Genomic DNA, 24,567 nt, shown 5'->3' with positions numbered 1-24,567 from the left:
TAAGGACAATCATATTGATCGTATAAAGGGAATGCTCCATCTGGCTATGGTAGTTGCTGAATTCTTAGCAAAATATGAAAATAAAATGCATCTAGATTTAAGAGGGACAAATGACTTCAAATAAGAGTGTAATTATGTCACTGTTTTTGAGACAATTGAAGGGGCAGGGCGATGCTGTGTTGAATTTGATTGATGCGTGAAAATGAGCACTGCTCTCCCAGCGCTGAGTGTGTGGAGGTGAGCAGCCGGGTCAGTCTTCTCCAGCCGTTCCACACCCTCAGGACCCAGATACTGGGATCTTTGGCTTTGCATTGAGAGGGTTGTTCAGATAGATGGCTTGGCTGGGTAAAACTTGGCTCTTGTCTTAATTCTATTGAGGCAGTATGTATTCTATTAAAATAGACCCCAGTTAGACTCTTAAATGCGTCTGAAAGTTGTAAGGAGATGGTTAAAGACTTGCCAGTGAGGAGGAAGCATCATGCCTTGAACCAAGGACACATGCATGAGAGACTGGGGACCCACCTGACCACTCCAGGTCTGGGTGAATTAGCCCTTTATTTAATCTCTGGGGTTTAGAGTGTTAATCTATAATGTAGGAATGACAATAGCTAACTGGAATATCTCACATTATTATTGTGAGAGAAAAACATGACATATGTGAAACCATCTTGAAGTGAAAAATGAAAAACAAATATGATAGTATGTGCAAAGCTACAACTACAGAAAGTATGTATCCACTAGCAAAGATGGGAAGGGAATGTGATGTGATCTAAAAAGTGACATTCAGTTCCTCTGAAGCAGTCTACGCTAAAAAGTTTGCTAGGTACCGTGTAAATGAGCAGCAGCGAGTATCACCAGTCTCTCTTTCCCAGGGTGGATTATTAGACTCTTTTTTTGTTGTTGTTTTCAATTTGAAAGCAGTCAGTGTTTATTAACTGACCAGATTACAAAAATAATCATGGTAGATACCTTAGTTCATCCTTCTAATAAGCCTGTTGATCTGGTCTTCCCTGTTGCCAGCATCTCCACCTTCTACAAAATGGGTGCTTTCTAAATTGGGTCTTTCCTCTTCTAGAGATGAAGACAATAAAGAAAATTATCCCGATGCCGGGGCTCCGCTAGAGGAGCCCGTGCCGTCCCGCGAGCCGCCGCAGCATGTAGAGCAGCCCGCGAGGCTGGACGTGCTGCGACCCAGCATGGGCAACTTCAAGTCCCGGAAGCCCAAGTCCATCTTCAAGGCCGAGAACGGGAGGAGCCACGGAGAAAGTCAGGTAGCGGGCTCCACCTCCTCAGACCTTTGCCAAGACAGGTGCTTCTCTGGCGAGAGCACCGTTCCGGTGACGGTGATGGTCTGAGCACGTTATTTTGCAGGCGGATATTAGCGTGACTTGTCGTTGCTCACCTGCGACCTGGGGCGCGTGCGTGCTCCCCTCCCGTGGCTTAATAGAGGAGTGCTCTCGGCAGGCTGCTCACTTAGCGCCCTTTCAAACGGATATTCTTAAATGCCAGACTTTGACATTGATTTAGGGGAGCTGCTGCGTCCTTTGTGGGGGAGGGTGGAGGAGGATTTCCCATGAGCTTCACTTATCCAGGGTGTGTAACTCTGGCCCCAAACTTGGAGCCTCTTCTCAGCAAATCAAAAGTCCCAGGTTTATCCAGAGCCATTCTTCTTAGGCTGCAGTTTAGTGGCTTTGGAAAAACAGTCAACCGTGTACGTGCATGATTGTACGTGTGTGTAGAATCTGGTTCTTTGAGGTAGATAAGTATTTAAATGTATGAATGAAGCATCTTTCCAACTTCATTCAAGTAATACATTTTATACACACACACTTATTTATTTTACTTTTCTAGTCGTAGAGGGATGTATCAAAGAATGTGATTTTTAAGACTCTTAAATACCCCGCAAATAATTTATGGTGCCTTTAAAAGAGATGAAACGAATATAATCCATTTTAATCTTACTGGGAGGTTAATGGTCCCAGCATTAAGATTATACTTGTAATGCACCTAACACAGTTTTGCGGACATAGGTGCTTCATTAATGTGACCTTTGCTTTTTTGTTAACACCTAACTGTTAACTTTAAAAATAATGTGGGAGGCTCTCAGTGTAATACATTAATTATCTGATAACTTGGAAGTCCAGTCCAACTTTGCAAATGGGCATCAGGTGATCTTCCTGGTAGAACAACTTTGGCTGGGCAGTTTATTTGACCTTGTAATTTTCTTATTTGCCTTGTGTTTTTTATCTCATTTCTTTTTTGGCATTGTGACCTCTTATTTAGTCAGTTAATTTTGCAGTGAGATGAAATGCCGTCAGCATTTATGAAGTTCTGTTGTAATTTTCTGAAACTGAGTTGAATTGTAGAGAGAGGTTAAGTGTGAAATATCATTTGAGTTATGATTAACTTGAGACCCTGCCTATTACTGAGTGTACCCAACACTTGTTTGATTAGGAGTCTGGTGCTGGGGAGGACACAGGTACCCAAAGGGCTGCCTGCAGAGTCTGACTGGGTCTGGAGAGACTCTGACCTTGAATCTCCTACTAAGGGTCACCTGTGACATTGTGGGCTTTGGGTGACCAGCCGTCTCTCCTAGAATGCCCTCTTTCTTGTCATCCTGTAGTCTGGCCTCAGAGAAATTACACAGTTGTCACTTGTAATAGGGTGCTAATGGGGCATGTAATTTCCAACATGTTGCTCATGCACAGGAAGATTCCAGGAGAGTGAGATGCTTGTACAGTCTTTGCGGATAATACAGCATTGGAATCCGGGACTGCATGTAAAAATTCCAGTTCATTCCTAACATCCCTGTGTACACAATGAGATTGTTTTCCCTGTAATGACTAAGAGAACTTCAATAATATCATTTTAGGTCTTCCATATTTTGGAGAAATTTGAAACAGATTTCATTCTTCCCATTTTCTTTGGAGAGATATAATTAACACTGGTTGAGTACTGATCAAGAACTGAGCATCTATAAATACTATTATTAATAAAATCAGCTGACACTTATTTAAGCATTTACTGTGCTCCAGGCATGTACCATGTTTATGACAATCCCGTGGAATGGCTATTATTATCTTTTTGTACAAATGGGAAAACGAAAGCTCAGAGGGCATTACATAACCTCTTTAGTCAGATTTGGAAGAACTTGAGTGGAATGTCTCTTCCATAAAAGCACAGTATTTCTAACAAGAGGTATCCAGAACTTCCAAGTATGATTCTGGTGATTTACTTACCCATTTTTATACAAAACCTTTTATTTCACTCTGGAATTTTTTTCCTTTGGTCATATATTGTGTTGCTAAGCAGTAATTAGTTGTTGAGAAAGGATTACTTTGGAGAGAATTTTATAAGTGTGTTTTTCTTCTCTGCCTTAAAGCTTTGTGATGTTGGTCACATAAGCTCGACAAACATTGAGTGAATGTTAGCTCCACTAGGACTTAGGTTCCTTGAGGTCAGTGAGTCAGTCTTTCTTGTCCACCTTTGGATCTCTGGCACTCAGTCACTCAGTATTATTCAATGAATGACTCAAAACTGTTTATATATATATACACATACACACGTTATATATACAGTTACATATATAATTTTTTTGTAAAATGGTATATATATATATATTTCTGTAAAATGGAAGCATTATATCTTTATTCAGTTATAAAAAGTCACATTTCAAAAGAGCATATAGAGAGATTGGTTCAAGATGGCAGAGTAGAAGGACGTGCTCTCACTCCCTCTTTCGAGAACACTGGAATCACAATTGCTGAACAATCGTTGACAGGAAGAAACTGGAACTCACCAAAAAGATACCCCACATCCAAAGACAAAGGAGAAGCTACAATGACATGGTAGGAGGGGCACAATCACAATAAAATCAAATCCCATAACTGCTGGATGGGTGACTCACAAACTGGAGAACACTTATACCACAGAAGTCCACAAACTAGAGTGAAGGTTCTGAGCCCCACGTCAGGCTTCGAAACCTGGGGGTCTGGCAACAGGAGGAGGAATTCCTAGAGAATCAGACTTTGAAGGCTAGCGGGATTTGATTGCAGGACTTCAACAGGACTGGGGGAAACAGAGACTCCACTCTTGGAGGGCACACACAAAGTAGTGTGTGCATTGGGACCCAGGGGAAGGAGCAGTGACCCCATAGGAGACTGAACCAGACCTACCTGCTAGTGTTGGAGGGTCTCCTGCAGAGACGGAGGGGTGGCTGTGCCTCACAGTGAGGACAGGGACACTGGCAGCAGAAGTTCTGGGAAGTACTCCTTGGCATGAGCCCACCCAGAGTCCATCATTAGCCCCACCAAAGAGCCCGGGTAGGCTCCAGTGTTGGGTCGCCTCAGGCCAAACAACCAACAGGGAGGGAACTCGGCCACACCCATCAGCAGACAAGCAGATTAAAGTTTTACTGAGCTCTGCCCACCAGAGCAACAGCCAGCTCTACCCACCACCATTCCCTCCCATCAGGAAACTTGCACAAGCCTCTTAGATAGCCTCATCCACCAGAGGGCAGACAGCAGAAGCAAGAAGAACTATCATCCTGCAGCCTGTGGAACAAAATCCACATTCATGGATAAATAGAGAAGATGAAAAGGCAGAGGGCTATGTACCAGATGAAGGAACAAGATAAAACCCCAGAAAAACAACTACATGAAGGGGAGATAGGCAACCTTCCAGAAAAAGAATTCAGAATAATGATAGTGAAGATGATCCAGGACCTTGGAAAAAGAATGGAGGCAAAGATCGAGAAGATGAAAGAAATGTTTAACAAAGATCTAGAAGAATTAAAGAACAAACAGAGATGCACAACACAATAACTGAAATAAAAACTACACTAGAAGGAATCAGTAGCAGAATAACTGAGGTAGAAGAACGGATAAGTGACCTGCAAGACAGAATGGTGGAATTCACTGCTGTGGAACCGAATAAAGAAAAAAGAATGAAAAGAAATGAAGACAGCCTAAGAGACCTCTGGGACAACATTAAACACAACAGCATTCGCATTATAGGGGTCCTAGAAGGAGAAGACAGAGAGAAAGGACCCAAGAAAATACTTGAAGAGATTATAGTCGAAAACTTCCCTAACATGGGAAAGGAAATAGCCACCTAAGTCCAGGAAGCGCAGAGAGTCCCATACAGGATAAACCCAAGGAGAAACACTCCGAGACACATAGTAATCAAATTGGCAAAAATTAAAGACAAAGAAAAATTATTGAAAGCAGCAAGGGAAAAATGACAAATAACATACAAGGAAATTCCCATAAGGTTAACAGCCAATTTCTCAGCAGAAACTCTACAAGCCAGTAGGGAGTTGCATGATATACTTAAAGTGATGAAAGGGAAGAACCTACAACCAAGATTACTGTACCTGGGAAGGATCTCATTCAGATTCGATGGAGAAATCAAAAGCTTTACAGACAAGCAAAAGCTAAGAGAATTCAGCACCACCAAACCAGCTCTACAACAAATGCTAAAGGAACTTCTCTAAGTGGAAAACACAAGAGAAGAAAAGGACCTACAAAAACAAACCCAAAACAATTAAGAAAATGGTCATAGGAACATGCATATCAATAATTACCTTAAACGTGAATGGATTCAATGCTCCAACCAAAAGACACAGGCTTACTGAATGGATACAAAAACAAGACCCAATATATGCTGCCTACAAGAGACCCATATCAGACCTAGGGACACATACAGACTGAAAGTGAGAGGATGGAAAAAGATATTCCATGCAAATGGAAATCAAAAGAAAGCTGGAGTAGCAATACTCATATCAGATAAAATAGACTTTAAAATAAAGAATGTTACAAGAGACAAGGAAGGACACTACATAATGATCAAGGGATCAATCCAAGAAGAAGAAATAACAACTATAAATATATATGCACCCAACATAGGAGCACCTCAATACGTAAGGCAACTGCTAACAGCTCTAAAAGAGGAAATTGACAGTAACACAATAATAGTGGGGAATTTAACACCTCACTTACACCAATGGACAGTTCATCCAAACAGAAAATTAATAAGGAAACACAAGCTTTAAATGACTCAAGACCAGATAGATTTAATTGATATTTATAGGAAATTCCATCCAAGAACAGCAGATAAAACTTTCTTCTCAAGTGTGCACGGAACATTCTCCAGGATAGATCACATCTTGGATCACAAATCAAGCCTCAGTAACTTTAAGAAAATTGAAATCATATCAAGCATCTTCTCTGACCACAATGCTATGAGATTAGAAATCAATTACAGGGAAAAAAACGTAAAAAATACAAACACATGGAGGCTAAACAATACGTTACTAAATAACCAAGAGATCACTGAAGAAATCAAAGAGGAAATCAAAAAATACCTAGAGACAAATGACAATGAAAACATGACGATCCAAAACCTATGGGATGCAGCAAAAGCAGTTCTAAGAGGGAAGTTTATAGCTATACAAGCCTACCTCAAGAAACAAGAAAAATCTCAAAAAAACAATCTAACGTTACACCTAAAGGAACTAGAGAAAGAAGAACAAACAAAACCCAAAGTTAGCAGAAGGAAAGAAATCATAAAGATCAGAGCAGAAATAAATGAAATAGAAACAAAGAAAACAACAGCAAAGATCAATAAAACTAAAAGTTGGTTCTTTGGGAAGATAAACAAAATTGATAAACCATTAGCCAGACTCATCAAGAAAAAGAGGGATAGGACTCACTCATATTAATAAAATTAGAAATGAAAAAGGAGAAGTTACAACAGACACCGCAGAAATACAAAGGATCCTAAGAGACTATTACAGGCAACTCTATGCCAATAAAATGGGCAACCTGGAAGAAATGGACAAATTCTTAGAAAGGTATAACCTTCCGAGACTGAACCAGGAAGAAGTAGAAAATATGAACAGACCCATCACAAGTAATGAAATCGAAACTGTGATTAAAAATCTTCCAACAAGCAAAAGTCCAGGACCAGATGGCTTCACAGGTGAATTCTATCAAACATTTAGAGAAGAGCTAACACCCATCCTTCTCAAACTCTTCCAAAAAATTGCAGAGGAAGGAACACTCCCTAACTAATTCTATGAGGCCACCTTCACCCTGATACCAAAACCAGACAAAGATACTACAAAAAAAGAAAATTACAGACCAATATCACTGATGAATATAGATGCAGAAATCCTCAGCAAAATATTAGCAAACAGAGTCCAACAACACATTAAAAGGATCATACACCATGATCAAGTGGGATTTATCCCAGGAATGCAAGGATTCTTCAATATACGCAAATCAATCAATGTGATACACCATATTAACAAACTGAAGAGTAAAAACCATATGATCATCTCAATAGATGCAGGAAAAGCTTCTGACAAAATTCCACACCCATTTATGATAAAAACTCTCCAGAAAGTGGGCATAGAGGGAACCTACCTCAACATCATAAAGGCCATATACGACAAACCCACAGCAAACATCATTCTTCATGGTGAAAAGCTGAAAGCATTTCCTCTAAGATCAGGAACAAGACAAGGATGTCCACTCTCACCACTATTATTCAATATAGTTTTGGAAGTCCTAGCCACGGCAATCAGAGAAGAAAAAGAAATAAAAGGAATACAAATTGGAAAAGAAGTAAAGCTGTCACTGTTTGCAGATGACATGATACTATACATAGAGAATCCTAAAGATGCCACCAGAAAACTACTAGAGCTAATCAGTGAATTTGGTAAAGTTGCAGGATACAAAATTAATGCACAGAAATCTCTTGCATTCCTATACGCTAATGATGAAAAATCTGAAAGAGAAATTAAGGAAACACTCCCATTTACCATTCCAACAAAAAGAATAAAATACCTAGGAATAAATCTACCTAGGGAGACAAAAGACCTGTATGCAGAAAACCATAAGACACTGATGAAAGAAATTAAAGATGATACCAGCAGATGGAGAGATATACCATGTTCTTGGATTGGAAGAATCAATATTGTGAAAATGACTATACTACCCAAAGCAATCTACAGATTCATTGCAATCCCTATCAAGTTACCAATGGAATTTTTTACAGGATTAGAACAAAAAAATCTTAAAATTTGTATGGAGACAAAAAAGACCCCAAATAGCCAAAGCAGTCTTGAGGGAACAAAACAGAGCTGGAGGAATCAGACTCCCTGACTTCAGACTATACTACAAAGCTACAGTAATCAAGACAGTATGGTACTGGCACAAAAACAGAAATATAGATCAATGGAACAGGATAGAAAGCCCAGAGATAAACTCACGCTGTGATGGTCAACTAATCTATGACAAAGGAGGCAAGGATATACAATGGGGAAAAGACAGTCTCTTCAATAAGTGGTGCTGGGAAAACTGGACAGCTACATGGAAAAGAAAGAAATTAGAACACTTCATAACACCATACACAAAAATAAACTCAAAATGGATTCGAGACCTAAATGTAAGACCAGACACTATAAAACTCTTAGAGGAAAACATAGGAAGAACACTCTTTGACATAAATCACAGCAAGATCTTTTTTGATCTACCTCCTAGAGTAATGGAAGTAAAACCAAAAATAAACAAATGGGACCTAATGAAACTTCAAAGCTTTCACACAGCAAAGGAAACCATAAGCAAGATGAGAAGACAACCCTCAGAATGGGAGAAAATATTTGCAAATGAATCATCAGACAAAGGATTAATCTCCAAAATATATAAACAGCTCATGCAGCTCAGTATTAGAAAAACAAACAACGCAATCCAAAAATGGACAGAAGACCTAAATAGACATTTCTCCAAAGAAGACATATAGATGGCCAAGAAGCACATGAAAAGCTGCTCAACATCACTAATTATTAGAGAAATGCAAATCAAAATATAGTAATTTTGTGAGGTATCACCTCACACCAGTTAGAATGGGCATCATCAGAAAATCTACAAACAACAAATGCTGGAGAGGGTGTGGAGAAAAGGGAACCCTCTTGCACTATTGGTGGGAATGTAAATTGATATAGCCACTATGGAGAACAGTATGGAGTTTCCTTAAAAAAACTAAAAATAGAATTACCATATTACCCAGCAATCCCACTACTGGGCATATACCCAGAGAAAAGCATAATTCAAAAAGACACATGCACCCCAGTGTTCATTGCAGCACTATTTACAATAGCTAGGTCATGGAAGCAACCTAAATGCCTATCAATAGACGAATGGATAAAGAACATGTGGTACATATATACAGTGGAATATTACTCAGCCATAAAAAGGAACAGAATTGGGTGATTTGTAGAGACGTGGATGCACCTAGAGACTGTCATAGAGAGTGAAGTAAGTCAGAAAGAGAAAAACAAATATCGTATATTAACGCATATATCTGGAACCTAGAAAATGATACAGATGAACCGGTTTGCAGGGCAGAAATTGAGACACAGATGTAGAGAACAAACGTATGGACACCAAGGGGGGAACGCGGCGGGGGGTGGTCATGGTGGTGTGATGAATTGGGCGATTGGGATTGACATGTATACACTGATGTGTATCAAATTGATGACTAATAAGGACCTGCTGTATAAAAAAATAAATAAAATATAAAAGAAAAAAGCATATAATCATGACTCTTATACAGATATGAAGTAGAGACATATCAAAAATTTCATTTAAATCATGAATTAATGAGGAAACAAGTAAGATATTACAACCAGTTCAAAAAAGAATGCAAAGTATTGCACATTTATAGTCTGACAAGGAATGGTGAGATAAATTTTTAGATGCACACAAAATTGGCAAAACTTGGAATATCTATAGGGTGATAACTACTTTCCTGGCGACACAGTTTGCATTTCTGTGGAGGGAAATTATTTGCACTGTCACTGGTTTCTACAAGCTAACTGCTATCTGCGTAACCTTGTAAATTAGCCTAGTCATAGACGAACAAAAGCTGAGATTATCCAGATGGGTGAGCTAGCCAGGACATCCACTAAATTTCAGAGTCTTTTATAATTTTTTCTTATGTTCTCTTCCTCCCTCCCTCCCTTCCTCCTTCTTCCTTGTTGTCATAATAATCTCAAAGAGATATTAACCTTGGTCACAAGGTAAGACTAGTCTCATTAGGTTTGGCCTTATTATTTACCTGAGTATAGCAAGAGTGTTCATTTATCATATAGGCATTCTTGCATATGCTTTGCAAAATCTAGAGCCATACGGTTTTGAATAATTACAAAATTAACTTCTCTCTGGAGGTTTTCATAAGGAATCTCAGCTTGGACCTTAAATGCCTCTATTATTTGCACTCCTAAGGCAAATCAAGTTCAAGAAATTCTCTCCACCTTATTTCACCTGCAGTACTTATGCATTTGGGTAAATTCCTCTTTTCTTGAAGTCCCCGAAATAACTTTATGTTCCTGGACTGCCAGGGAGTGATGGTCCTTACCACCTGTAAGGTTGGACCCTGTGAACTAGATAGCAGGGCAGTTATCCTGAGAGTCCTTTGTAGGCGTTGACGCCATAATAAAGCCACATTAGTTCCTCACAATCGACCTGTTCTACCTGATACAAGGAGCATCATTCTCAATATGACATTCTAGGCAAGATGTTAGTTATGTAACAGATTTCTCCAATTATATCGTGGTAAAAAGGAAGACATTATTATTGAATATATTAAATAACCTGATCACCATTGAAAGTAAGGACATTTGGTATGAGTTTCTGAACTCTGGGGGTGAGACTCAGATATCATTTTTAAATATTTCATTTCAGTTTATATAAACAGAATGGTTTTTAAATGTAGGTTCTATTATCATTCAGGTATGATGAGGCCAACAGAACAGAAGATGACTACCATTTGGAAAGGTTTCTACTTGCAGTTCTTAAGAGGGATGGGGCATGCCATGTCATGCAGGGCCACATGGGGAAGCACCACGGTTGATCCAGGAGGAAGATGGGGCAAGGAGACAGCATGGGTGGAGACATTATTGTGGTTTTTATTGGAAAGGTGAGGCAAGGCAGAGTAAGCAGGTTTAAAATTGGCTGGTCTGAATGATTTCAGCAGACTCTGAGGTATGGGGTTCTCGCTCATGGTCTGGTACCTGGCCCTGGGTGATAAGGTAGAGGAGAATTACCTCTTGGAGCATATGAACCAGATAGAGGAGGTGGTTGAGAGTATGGATTCTGGACTGGTTAGTTTGCATATGAAAGGCACACTCTGGGACAAGTCATTTGTCATGTTTGCTATCCCTAAGAATTGGTTAGTGCTGGGAGAGACAGTCTCTCCCCAGTCACTGAGGCTGGAAATGCCAGAGCATCAAGGATAAGGAAAATCATCAAAAACCGTTAATACAAGAATCTACTAAATTGTATGGGTAGCAAATCACTGAAGTAGAGAAAGGACTTTCTTATAGATCCAGAATAGAGAACATTAAAACAACTATATTCCAGTCAGATAACCAGTGTAAAATTTCCCTTATCAGTCCATTCACTATGGACTGTGTAATTAATTCTTGTTCCACTTGATCTTGGGTTAGCAGTAGCATGAAGTTGTCTGCTTCTTGACTGAAATTCTGCAAGTCCTGACTCAGCCCATTGGTGTCATCAGATGCCTATACCCAAGAGTCTGTTCCTTGACATGTCAATTATTTAAAATATCTGGGCCTTTACCATGGGACTCCTGAGAGTATTCTTCTTTGTTGAAGACACAAACTCTGGCATGAAACTGATAATAGAACCTTCAGGCAAGTATCTGAGGAAAACAAACATCTGTAGATGACAGAAACTGAAAGTGATTTTGGTTAATTTACCACTAGTAATTTTCAAATGTGAAAAGTCTAATGACATTTCATAATAAAAATGATACATTAATGTGACATGCAAAACACGATAATAAAACCATTCCCCCCAAGTTAGAAAGTTTCAAAAGATAATAAATAAGCCTGTTTTTAAAGAACTCAGGGAATTTAGTTCTGGTTGTACAAAAATGGAGGAATATAATTCTTACAGATGAAAAAATCCTTGAAATATAGAATAATAATCCTAAAAGAAGATGCCAAGAATATCAAGTAAAGAATTCATTAAGTCCGATGTGGGTCTTAGATATCTGCATTGTTATTAAACTCCACAGACAAGTCTGCAGTGCATCCCTAATTGAAAACCACTGGCCTGGATGGTGCTAGATTCAAATGAAAGAAGTAAGGCTGTGGACACGTCAATGTTTTAAATAATAACTGCAGTTATCACTGATAATATTAGAGTGTTGCTGTCTAATATCATCATGCAAAGCTCCACAGGACCAGAGCAGATATACAAGAGTTTGATAGAACTATGTATTTCATAAGAGTTTTGATCAAAGGGTAAGTGACCCATTAACTACATTTACCATCCACTGTGATAGAGAGAGTAGTTCTATTCATAAAGCTGGGTTTATTTGGGGAACTTGAGCTTATGCTACAAATCCTGCCTGAGACTTGTTGTCATCAAAACACAGTTCTAACTGGTCTGTTATGAGAGCATTATTCCCCGAAAGTACCTGTGAAGAACCGATGGTCACAACTTTTATAACTTAGAAGCAACCCTCTTTGAAGCTGAAGGTTTAGCTAGTGCCATTTCTGGGTTCTGTTGTCACAAAGTTTGTATTCAGGAACCCAGAGTGGATCTTCAGTCTGGTCCTAACCAGGTTGGGAATGACAGTATGGGCAAGGGAGAAACGGCCAGATAGGAACCATTGAAAGTTTTGATCAGTCTTACCTTTTTGATCAACCCCAAAGTCAGAATCAGAAATTCTACTTATAGAGGGTCAGATTAAATCTAATTTAGAGCAACTTTCCTTTAAACCATAGAGTAGCAGAATCTGAGGTTTTGTGTGTATGTCTGAATGTGATTTCAGTTTTGTACCTACTATGAATGATGTAAAAGAGGGGGGCTTTAGGTGTATTTGCTGATCCAATAAAAGTTCAGGAACCAGGAAGGCAAGGCAAGAGTCTCCTCAAAGAAATTAAGATATTTAATATCTCAACATAATAAAAGCCATTTATGGCAAACCAACACCAACATAGTACTAAACGGTGAATATCTGAAAGCCTTCCCACTGAATTCTGGAATAAGACAAGGATGCCCACTCTAACCACTTCTATTCAACCTAGTTTTAGAAGTTCTAGCCACAGCAATCAGACAAGAAAAATAAAATTATCCAAATTGGAAGGGAAGAGGTAAAATTATCTTTATATACAGTTGACATGATACTCTGTGTAGAAAACCCTAAAAATGCCACACAAAAACTATTAGCATTGGTAAATGAACTCAGCAAGGCAGCAGGATACAAGATTAATATACACAAATCTGTTGCATTTCTTTACACTAGCAGTGAAATAGCAGAAAGAGAAAGTAAAAAAAAAAATCCCATTTAAAATCACATTAAAAAATTATCTAGGAATAAACCTAACCAAGGAGGTAAAAGACTTATATGCTGAGAACTATAAAACATTCATAAAGAAAATCAGAGATGATTCAAGGAAATGGGAGGATGGAACGATATCCCATGCTCTTGGATTAGAAGAATTAATATTGTTAAAATGGCCATATTACCCATAGCAATCTACAAATTTAATGTGATCCCTATCAAATCCCCTATGATGACATTTTTCACAGAATGAGAACAAATAATCCTAAAATTTATATGGAGCCATAAAAGACCCAGAATTGCCAAAGCAATCCTGAGGAAAAAGAACAAAGCTGGAGGCATAACCCTCCCAGACTTCAGACAGTACCACAAAGGTAGAGCAATCAAAATGGGGCAGTATTGGCACAAAAACAGACATATGGATCAATGGAACAGAATAGAGAGCCCATAAATAAACACACACACCTGTGGTCAATTAATCTTCAACAAAGGAGGCAAGAATATACAATGGAGAAAAGGCAGTCTTTTCAGCAAATGGTGTTGGGAAAGCTGGACAGCTGCATGTAAATTAATGAAATTAGAATACTCCCTCACACCATAGATCAATACAAAAATAAACTCAAACTGGCTTAAAGACTTAAGTATTAGGCATGACACCATAAAACTCCTAGAAGAGAATGTAGGCAAAACATTCTCTGACATAAATCTTAGCAATATTTTCTTAGATCAGTCTCCCAAGGCAATAGAAATAAAAGCAAAAATAAACAAATGGGACCTAATCAAACTTAAAAGCTTTTGCACAACAAGGGAAACCATAAACAAAATGAAAAGACAACCTGTGGACTGGGAGAATATATTTGCAAATGATGCAACCGATGAGGGATTAATTTCCAAAATACATAAACAGCTCATGAAACTCAATATCAAAAAAACAAACAACCCAATCAAAAAATGGGCAGAAGACCTAAATCGACATTTCTGCAAAGAGGCCATACAGTTGGCCAACAGGCACAGGAAAATATGCTCAACGTCGCTAATTATTAGAGAAATGCAAATCAAAACTACTATGAGGTATCACCTCACACCGGTCAGAATGGCCATCATCAAAAAGTCTACAAATAATAAATGCTGGAGGGGGTGTGGAGAAAAGGGAACCCTCCTACACTGTTGGTGGGAATGTATATTGGTGCAGCCACTATGGAAAACAGTATGGAGGTTCCTTAAAAAACTAAAAATATAGTTACCATATGATCCAGCTATCCCATTCCTGGGCATATATCCAAAAAAGACAAAAACTGTAATTAAAAAAGATACATGCACCCCAATGTTCATAGCAGCACTATTCACAATAGCCAAGACATGGAAGCAACCTATGTGTCCATCAACAGATGAATGGATAAAGAAGATGTAATGTGTGTGTGTGTGTGTGTGTGTGTGTGTATACATACATATATATACACACACATATATATGTAATGAAATTACTCAGCCATAAAAAAGAATGAAATAATGCCATTTGCAGCAACATGGATGGACCTAGAGATTATCATACTAAGTGAAGTAAGTCACAGAGAGAGACAAATATTATATGATATGTGGAATCTAAAATGTAATACAGATGAACTTATTTCCAAAGCACAGAGAGACACACAGACAGAAAATAAACTTATGGGACTTCACCGGTAGTGCAGTGGTTAAGAGTCCGCCTGCCAATGCAGGGGACACGGGTTCGAGCCCTGGTCCGGGAAGATCCCACATGCTGTGGAGCAACTAAGCCCATGCGCCACAGCTACTGAGCCTGCACTCTAGAGGCTGCAAGCCACAACTACTGAGCCCTCGTGCCACAACTACTGAAGCCTGCACACCTAGAGCCCATGCTCCGCAACAAGAGAAGTCACCTCAATGAGAAGCCCGTGCACCACAACGAAGAATAGCCCCCGCTCACCGCAACTAGGGAAAGCCCGCGTGCAGCAGTGAAGACCCAATGCAGCCAGAATTAAATAAATAAATAAATATATTTTTAAAAAAAACCAAAAAACTTATGGTTACCAAAGGGGAAGGGGGGAAGGATAAATTAGGAATATGGGAGTAACAGATACATACTAGCATATATAAAATGGATAAACAATAAGGATTTACTATATAGACAGGGAACTATATTCAAGATCTTGTAATAACTGATAATGGACAAGAATTGAAAAAAATAATATATTGATGTATATATATATATTTGAACCACTGTGCTGTACATCTGAAACTAATACAGTATTGTGAATCAACTATACTTCAAGAAAGGAAAAAGTTGAGGTATTTAGAATAAGGAGAATGTTCATTTGACCAGGATCAGTTGCAGATTTCCTTTCTGCTTTTGTATTCCTGTCTTCCTTAGAGGGCTTTGTGAAAGAATGGCTTGGATAAGGACCATTTAATGACCTGTCTCCTGAAAGGTCAAGTTTTATTGATGCTGATATTAGAGTTTACTGATATGATGAACTTGAAGTTAAAACAAGACTTGTGAATTTGTGCTGACCAGGAACGGTTCATCAAAGTAGAATCCAGTGAACAGTTTGCTATCCTGTGGAATGTCATATTAAATAGCAAACACTTTTTCTAGGGAGGAGAACTAATTGAAGGCAATAGAGTATATATATTGTAATATTTTGTGAAAAATTGCACAAAATGTGGCGAGTGGATGAAATGGGTGAAGGTGGTCAAAAGATATAAACTTCCAGATATAAGATAAATAAGTCCTGGGAATGTAATGTACAGAATGGTGACTGTAGTAAATAATACTGTGTTGTATATTTGAAAGTTGCTAAGAGATTAGCTCTTAAAAGTTCTCATCACAAGAGAAAAAATATTTGTGACTGTGTGGTGATGAATGTTAACTTGACTTATTTTGATCATTTCACACTATATACATATATCAATTCATTATGTTACAATGTTATGTCAATTATATCTCTATAAAAAATATGTGTGCCTTATCTCATGATGAACAATGAGCTCTGGAGGTTTCATCTCTCGCCTTTAGAATATTTAGGTAATTCTTCATCTTGGAAAACTTTGGAATTGATTGACTGTGAGACCCTCACCCCGCCCCAAAAAGCCCCAACACATATACTTTTTATTTATTGTGTGTCACCACCAGTCTTGATCAATCTTTCCTGTTTTGGGTACAGTTTCTACCATTTTCTAGAACTATTTGTCTCACATTAATCTTTTGTATTCACAGTTTCCTGATTACCTAGTAAAAAATGTAGAAACCTACTATTTAATTTAAAAAATCCCTATTTATTGACATTCCTCTGCTGATTAAATTAACATATCCTAAACAGGAGTTTGGGGTTAACATATACACGCTACTATATACAAAATAGAAAATCAACAAGGACCTACTGTAGAGCACAGGGAACTCTACTCAATATTCTGTAATAACATAAATGGGAAAAGAATCTGAAAAAGAATAGATATATGTATACATATAACTGATTCATTTTGCTGCACGCCTGACACTAACAAACAATTGTAAATCAACTATACTCCAAAATAAAGTACAAATTAAAAAAAATAGGGAATTCCCTGGCCTTCCAGTGGTTAGGACTCGGCGCTTTCATACCGAGGCCTGGGTTCAATCTCTGGTCGGGGAACTAAGATCCCGCAAGGCGCGTGGCATGGCCAAAAAAAAGGCAAACAAAAATAAATAAATAAGTACAATTTATCATTATTCCAGAAAAAGTAAAATAAAATGAACATATACTGGTTTTTAAAAAGGCAATAGATTTTATATGTTGTAATACTTTGTGAAAAATTAAAATCACTTCTGTATTGCTATAGTATTAATCCCTGATAACCTGATTTGTGGATGATTAGATTTGACTAACAGAGCCAACTTCTTGTATTGGACCTCGTAAGTGTCCAGAGGGCATTTAGAGTTAGCCCTGGTAGATCGAGTCTAACCATCTTCACTTCCTTCCAGCTGGCATCAGGCTATGCACCATCCTTCTGTCCTCCTCCTCTGGTAACTATTTTAGCAGAAGACAAAAAGTAGGAGGCTATATAGAGAGTTTTCTGCAGTGAGCTGTGTACTGTGATCGTGCTGTTAATCCACTTCCTTGGGGAGACCAGCTGTTCGGTCTGGTGTACCTCAGCATTAGGTTTCTTCCACTTGGCTCCAGTAGATGTGTTAAGAAGCTGGAAAGGGATCTAGGTCTGATTGTGAAAACTGCATTTTTATCTTTTTGCAGAAATGAAAACCCCCTAAACACGTTTCAGGCAAAATAACCTAACTTTGAAGTACTTACTACATTTCTGTTTTTGGAGAGTATAGCCCTTATTCTTACTGTGTTCGACTCTTAATTAAAAGAAAGACAATAGTTAATTCTGCGTCATTTTTTTTTACCCAAAAAGGAACTAGGGTTCTGTTTCTAATGGTAAATCTACTTTATGTACATTGTTCTTAATATATTACTGAGCCACTGAGCTGGTGCAAATGGTAAAAGCAAGAAAACCGGTACAGCTGATTGACTTTGAAATTGAGAACCCTGGAAAGCTAAAGTGAACTTCAAATAGAATTTCACCTGCTTTTCAGTAAAAGGAAGATGTCTGGGTTCTGAATATGCCTTTGAAGGCTTTTTGCAGTGTGTCAAAAGCATGAATTCACTGTGATTCTAACAATAGGTCTTAGATAATTGTTTTGACACATTAGTTTGTGTTGCATTAGTTCTCTTGTGTGGTTTTGCAGCTCTGGTGTAGAGGTTTTACTTCAATTCTTGTTGAGGTATGGATTTTTGGGAAGACCTGTTACTGGTCAGGATGAAAGGTGGTCCTATGGATTTTTTTTCCAGGTTCCCCATCACTCCTCCGAGAGTCAAATGGTTGATATTCAGGGGGATAGAGCGTTGAGAAATTTAGGGTCCTTGAAAGTGAGCCCATCAGAGTCAATGTTTGGATTTACTTGTTTCTCATGGTCTATCAGATTCTGATTCTCCTCCTTGAAATAACAACCAGCGTGTTCTTAGTGATTAAGCTGATGAAGAAAGATATTTTTAGGAAGGAATCTGCAATGTCTGTAATATAACTTGATTACTTTTTTCAAGTAAACGACTATATTTAGTTTAATACTGAGAAGAAGGAATCTTAAAATTAAGCGATGTGCCTTTTTTGCCTGGGCACTGAATCTCAAAAGTTAAAAAAAATTGTCAGAGGGAATCTGTGTTTACGTAACTGGTTTGAGACAAGGTTATGAGCAATGGGACATTTTAAATGTTGGCACTGTAGTGCTCAAGGCCACATTATCTAATTGATATTCCACCTATGATGGAAGTAACAGTAATTTCCCTTAAAAACATGAACAAGATAGTATTGATGGTATTGGTTCTTCTGAGTATAGCAATGGAAGATGGCAAGGAATGATCTCCACTGACACGCTGACTATACTATTTAGCAGAGATGCAGATGGCTCCCATATAGGATGGCTCTTAAACTCGTTTATCTTCTTCTTCTTCATCCTTTGCCTAGGTAAATAAATTCTGGTTTAAAGAATCTCTGATTCCCTTACATAGTTCCAAAGATGGTTTCTAACATTATACATGTAGCCCTATAAACTCAGCCCATAGTCAAGACCTATCAACATTTAGAAAGGCGAGTAAAGCATCCATGGGATACCATTGTCCCTATTGGCACCTGCTGCCCTTCCATGGCGTTCCAAGACTTGCTCCGTCTACTATGGAGGATTTTCCTTTAATAACTCCCAGAGATAAACAGTTGAATGGCAGTATAGTGTGGTAGTGGAAAGCATGGTCTATAGTTCCTGATGGATATGGGTTCAAATTCCTTCTCAGTCACTTACTTTCTGTGTGAATTTAAGCGTCTACTTACTAGCTCGTTGTGTTAGTTTTCCATCTATAAAGCAGAGATGATAATTTGTATTTACCTTAAGAGTTTGTTGAGAAAAGTGATAACCATACAACCTTAACTGTTCAGCAAGTTTCAGGGGGCTAAAAAGAGCGTATAGAATGTTTTCTTATAGACTCATTTGGCCGGATATACACTAAAACTTCAATAATTGCATGTCTCCTGAGTTAGGCTAGGCTGGGCTCTGCTGCAATAACAAATAATCCCAAACCTTTGTAGTTTAAACCAACAAAAGTACATTTCTTATACACGTTATATATCCATCATTAGTTACCAGGAAGTGTGTTCATGGCAGTCAATTAAGGACTCAAACTAACCAAACAGTGACAATCTTCAACCTGCTGGTTTTGAGTCAGAGCAAAAAGAGAGCTCTGGAGGATTCTGGACCAATAATTAGAAGATTTAGGCCTGAAGCCACACGCGGTATTTCCATTCTCTACTAATTGGCCAGAGCTGGTCATGTATTTCCCCTATGACCACAGCTTTGTAACATAGGGACAAGGCAGTCTAATCCTACAATGTGTCCCCAGGGGGAGACTGAAATCCTGGCCAGCAGCACTAATGACTTCCACATCTCCTCTCCAACTAGCATATAACCTAAGGCAAGAAGAAGTTAATTGGTCTTTTTCTCTTCCAGTTCTTCAAAATACTGAGGTATTAATGTTCTTAATGTCAAGGACTGGATGAAGAAAGAGAGCATTAATTAGGCTAATTCACCAAAGGAGATACATGGCATTATACTATTGTTTCGTACAGGAATTGGAGTTTTAGATAAGCATCCCATCTGCTAAACACCTGCTTCATTATTATCAGGAAAAAAAAAAAGTAGGTTTAGTTATTGATTTTTCCTCCATTGCCAAATGAAACTTCAGAGTTCATCAACTTTTATTTAGGAATAATTGTGGTTTTAGTCTTGCCAGAAGATGGTAGTGATTTTGGGTTATGCTAGCTAAACGTGTGGTACTATGATTAAGAGGCATTTTAAAATTTGATTCCCAAATAATCCTTTGTATAGAAAGTGGATTTGACAGTTGGGATCTTGTCAGCTGGGTTTCTCCATACACACAGATATGCAAATTCACATCCTCATGTATTCAGTGGTATTTATCCAAGAGCAGGGTGTTCTATAGGCAAAGAAAACAGCTTAGTGAGGACTTAGCCAGCCTGTTTTGGAGCTTGGAAGCGAAGCTGTTTGAGAAGTCTGGAGAGCAGAAACATAATGAACTGACATTTTGGGGAACTAAGAATTGCCAATCTAAACTTTATCAAACATGGTTAAATATCACTTTGGGACTGAGACATAACATATCAACCTCAAGCCTGCAATTTTAGGCTCCATATTTTGCAAGAGATGTAGTTGCTGGATAGAATATGGGCTGCACAATTAAATTTGAGTTTCAGATACACAGTGAATAATTTTGCAGTGTAAGTATGTCCCATGTAGATATTGCTTTGAACAGGAATGGGAGTTTTGTGCAAGCAAATATCTATATGGGATATACTTATACTACAGTGTTATTCATTGTTTATCTGAAATTCAAATTTAACTGGACATTATGAGTTTTTATTTACTAATATGGTGACTGTATCAAGAATGAATGGCATGAACATTTAGCCTCACTCACCTTCTCTTCCAAGGTAGAAGTAACAGTTGCTCCCATGTAGCCTGAGAGTATCAGGATTAAATTTTTTTTTTTAGTTCGATCCTTCTAAGGTAGTTAAAACAGGCATAGGAAGGGAAGTCAGCATCCTGTCCGGATCTAGAGGCTTATTGCTATATATATTTTACATCTATAGCTATTTTTCAAATAGCTTGAAACATTCTGGAAAAAGCAGATGATAAAGCCTTAAAAACTGGATAGAAGTGCAAAAAAGTTTGAAAATCTGCCCTCGAAGTCTGCAGACTATCCCGCTGGACCCTCCTTGCCGTGAGTAGTAGCTGTCATCAAGTCAATAGAAAGGCTGACTTTAATGAGCCCGTTTCCATGTTAAAATGATCAAAAGCAACATTAATTGATGTCAGACGCAGATAGAACAATAGTGCTGTGTTTTGAGCATTAATCCTCCTGGAGATAAGCAGAGACAGAGGATTGCCGCCTTGAACATTGCTGCTCTAGCCTGAGGCTAGTGCCACATATAAGAATGGCTTTTCTATCTCAAGCATTCTTTTATCATGTAGTTGATTGACTCTGGCACAGGTAACTGGTGGTTTTTGAGTCATGATGGCACTTTGCCTTCCCACCCAATTATAAACCCTGCTTAGTTTTGTTATGAGTTTTTTTTTTTGTTTTTAAATGAGTCCTCTGCAATGTTAACTATTGCTTAATAAGTTGTAGCCACAATTAGGGGATTTCTTGCAGGAACAGAGATGTTCAACTCTGCATCTTTTGTTCCTTCACACGCAGAACTACAATATGATGAATTGCTTGGCTTGGTAATGTTGCTGTGTGCCAGGGAAATTTCCAGCAGAAAAGGTCACCCCAGTGTTAGATTTTCAGACTTTTCAGCTGTAACTAACATTAAATGACCAAAGGGTTACTGTCAAGGTTTAAAAAGCTCTCTTAATCAGTCTGCCAGCGCCGTGGGTGTAAGGGGTTGGCTTTTAGTGTGGTTTAATCCAGAAAACGCCAACTGTACTGAAGTTATGACCTACCAGATTTAAAATCCACCAGGGGAAAATTGTTGAATGTTGTGCTTGTGGATCCATAGAAGGGCACTACCCCCACCCCCCTGACCTTTTCTCTGTTCTCTCTGCTGTCTTCTCAGTTGTATTGGAACGGACATTTGATTTAGACACCGGGACAGCCTGGTCCAGATACCGCTCCCTCTGAAAGACAAGAGGACTGAAAAAAAGACTGAATTAGTTTACCTCTAAATAAAAAACAGGCAGATACTCATGATTTAAGGCTCCTTTTAAAATTCTGTTTATTTGGTTTTTTACTGGTTACTTACAAAGACTTCAACAACTGTAATCTTTTCTACCTGATGTGAAACATCAAGATGGAAATAGAGAACAAATCAAAACATAACACCCTATTAAATCTCTGACTGTCTCACTTCCACCTAATGCTAAAAAAGAGAATGGGAAGTCAGTGATTGGTTCCCAATGTGATAGAGTTTGGAGGAACCAGGGTCTGGATGTTAGAGCCTTCCCTGGGCCATCTACAGGGCAGGAATCTGGTGAGCTCTGCTATAGCTGATGCAGTCTTGGGTCTCTAGGGTTTAGAGGCAAGTGAGGGACCCAGCAGACAGTTCCCCCAGAGGAAAGCAGATACTGGGGTGGGCTTGAAGTAGGCATCAGGATGAGAGGGCAGCAGGGAGCTCACCCTAGAAGAGAGACAGGGATCTAACCTCTGGGAGTGGAGATAAAATTCGAATTCACAAAACAGTGAAAGATACTATTGCAGATACTATTTTAAAAGACTTTTACATCAGAAAATGCAGAAGCTGCAACTGTACTTGAGCATTATTTTCCTGTCATTGAAAATTCCATTATTTGATTAAAATTTCTGAAATGACACTTCTAGAATTTATTACAGTGTCTGATTGCAATGCTGTAACTCTGAACACATTTTGTCATAGACTAGGGTACTTTTGAAGTTTGTTTATTTTGGCTTCCTCTTACTTGTGACCTAACTGCTAAAAGCGATTTATCTCAGAGCCTTTTAAAGTTGTATTCTTTAGAAGGAGGTTTTTCCATTGCAAACAGTACTAAAGAGTCTTTAACACACATACAAATGACCCTCTGTCTCTTTCTTTGCTTCTTTTTTTTTTTTGGCCGCACGGCGCCACATGTGGGATCTTAGTTCCCTGACCAGGGATTGAACCCATGCCCCTAGTTCCCTGACCAGGGATTGAACCCATGCCCCCTGCAGTGGAAACACGGAGTCCTAACCACAGGACTACCAGGGAAGTCCCTCTTTATTTCTAAGTGGATATTTTAATGTCATCTTCTTTAGCCTTAGCGATTTCAGGACCTACATTCTATTTCAAAGATGGCCTTATCTATGCAGACTGACCTGGCCTTTTCTTTCACTTCCCAGGCTGTCGGTTTCAATAATAGTCCCTTCCTGGGCAACATCATCTATCAATTTTGCTTGATTTGCCAAAACAGGCTCAGTAACATGGTGTTTCATCAGTGATGCTGGGCTGAGCATGCCAGAGGGGGCCTCTGTTTCCCCTCTTGTAACTTGAGGAGTGTAATGTGTTGGGTACTGTCTCCCCAAAATTCATGTCCACGTGGAACCTTAGGATGTGACCTTATTTGGAAATACGGCAATTGCAGATGTAATTAAGGTAAGAATTCAGATGAGATCATCATGGATATAGGATGGGACCCTAAAGCCAATGACTGGTGTCCTTCTAAGAAGAGGGGGAGGGGGGGAAAGAGAGAGACACACAGGGAAGAGGCCATGGCAAGATAGAGGCAGAGATTGGAGTGATGCTGCCACAAACCAAAGAACACCAGGAGCCTTCCAGGCCTAGAAAAGGCAAGGAAGGATTCTCCCCTAGAGCCTTTGGAGAGAGCGTGACCCTGCTGACACCATGACTTTGGACTTCTGGCCCCTACAACTGTGAGAGAATAAATGCTATGTAAAGCCACCAAGTTATGTTAATTTTTACAGCAGCCCTAGGAAACGAACATAAGAGGCTTCCTGAAGTTAGGCTGTGTTAGGCTGGCTTCTCTGTGCCCCAGGGGACCTGGCCAGAGCTGGATGGGATGCCAGTCCTGGTGGTTTCGGGGCACCGAGCAGACTGGCAGGGCAGAGACGCAGACATAGAGTGTTACGACTGGGATCCAGTTACTACAGTGGGGTACAGAGTGGCATTTGGAGACAGGAGCAAGGCAGACAGAGGGAGTAAAACTTCAGAGCGGCAGCTGCAGCAGGACACATCTGTTGCCGCGTTACCCACACTGACTTCTTTCCTTTCCTTTGACAGAGGACAGAGTTGCCCTGGGTCCTGTTAGAGCTGAACCTGACAGAGGCCAAGGGGCAGATGGGCCCTTCTAGGAGTGGAGCAAGGGGGCCAAGCAGCCCATCACAAGAAACAGTGGGATAACTAGAAGTTTCTGGATGTACAATCAAGTGTTCACTACTTGCACAGTTGTTTAGCGCTGGGTGTATTCCATGCGTTTTTAGAAGTGGATAGTGGATGAGTTGAAGACTTTTGTCTTCAACCCCAGAGTGTCACTCCCAGGTGTCCTTTTCTTGACAATATTACTGCAGCAGCCCTGGTTCAGACCTTCTAGGTCATACCGGAGAGCTGTAC

At 39.1% G+C, this 24,567-nt stretch overlaps 1 protein-coding gene across 4 annotated transcripts in view; it reads left to right on the top strand.

Annotated features, from left to right (window-relative positions):
* FAM13C (family with sequence similarity 13 member C) overlaps window positions 1–24,567 on the top strand; it is a 134,297-nt gene that overhangs the window by 9,871 nt on the left and 99,859 nt on the right. For all 4 annotated transcript variants that reach the window (XM_059900591.1, XM_059900590.1, XM_059900589.1 and 1 more), the window contains one exon: window positions 1,076–1,271. In XM_059900591.1, coding sequence (XP_059756574.1) covers window positions 1,197–1,271 — 75 coding nt within the window. In that variant the 5' untranslated portion in view covers window positions 1,076–1,196. The remainder of the gene's footprint in view (window positions 1–1,075; window positions 1,272–24,567) is intronic.

Source organism: Balaenoptera ricei, chromosome 16 (genome assembly GCF_028023285.1).
Source record: "Balaenoptera ricei isolate mBalRic1 chromosome 16, mBalRic1.hap2, whole genome shotgun sequence".
NCBI lineage: Eukaryota > Metazoa > Chordata > Mammalia > Artiodactyla > Balaenopteridae > Balaenoptera > Balaenoptera ricei.
The sequence above is the reverse complement of the archived record's forward strand: the minus strand, read 5'-3'. Positions and strand labels throughout refer to the sequence as shown.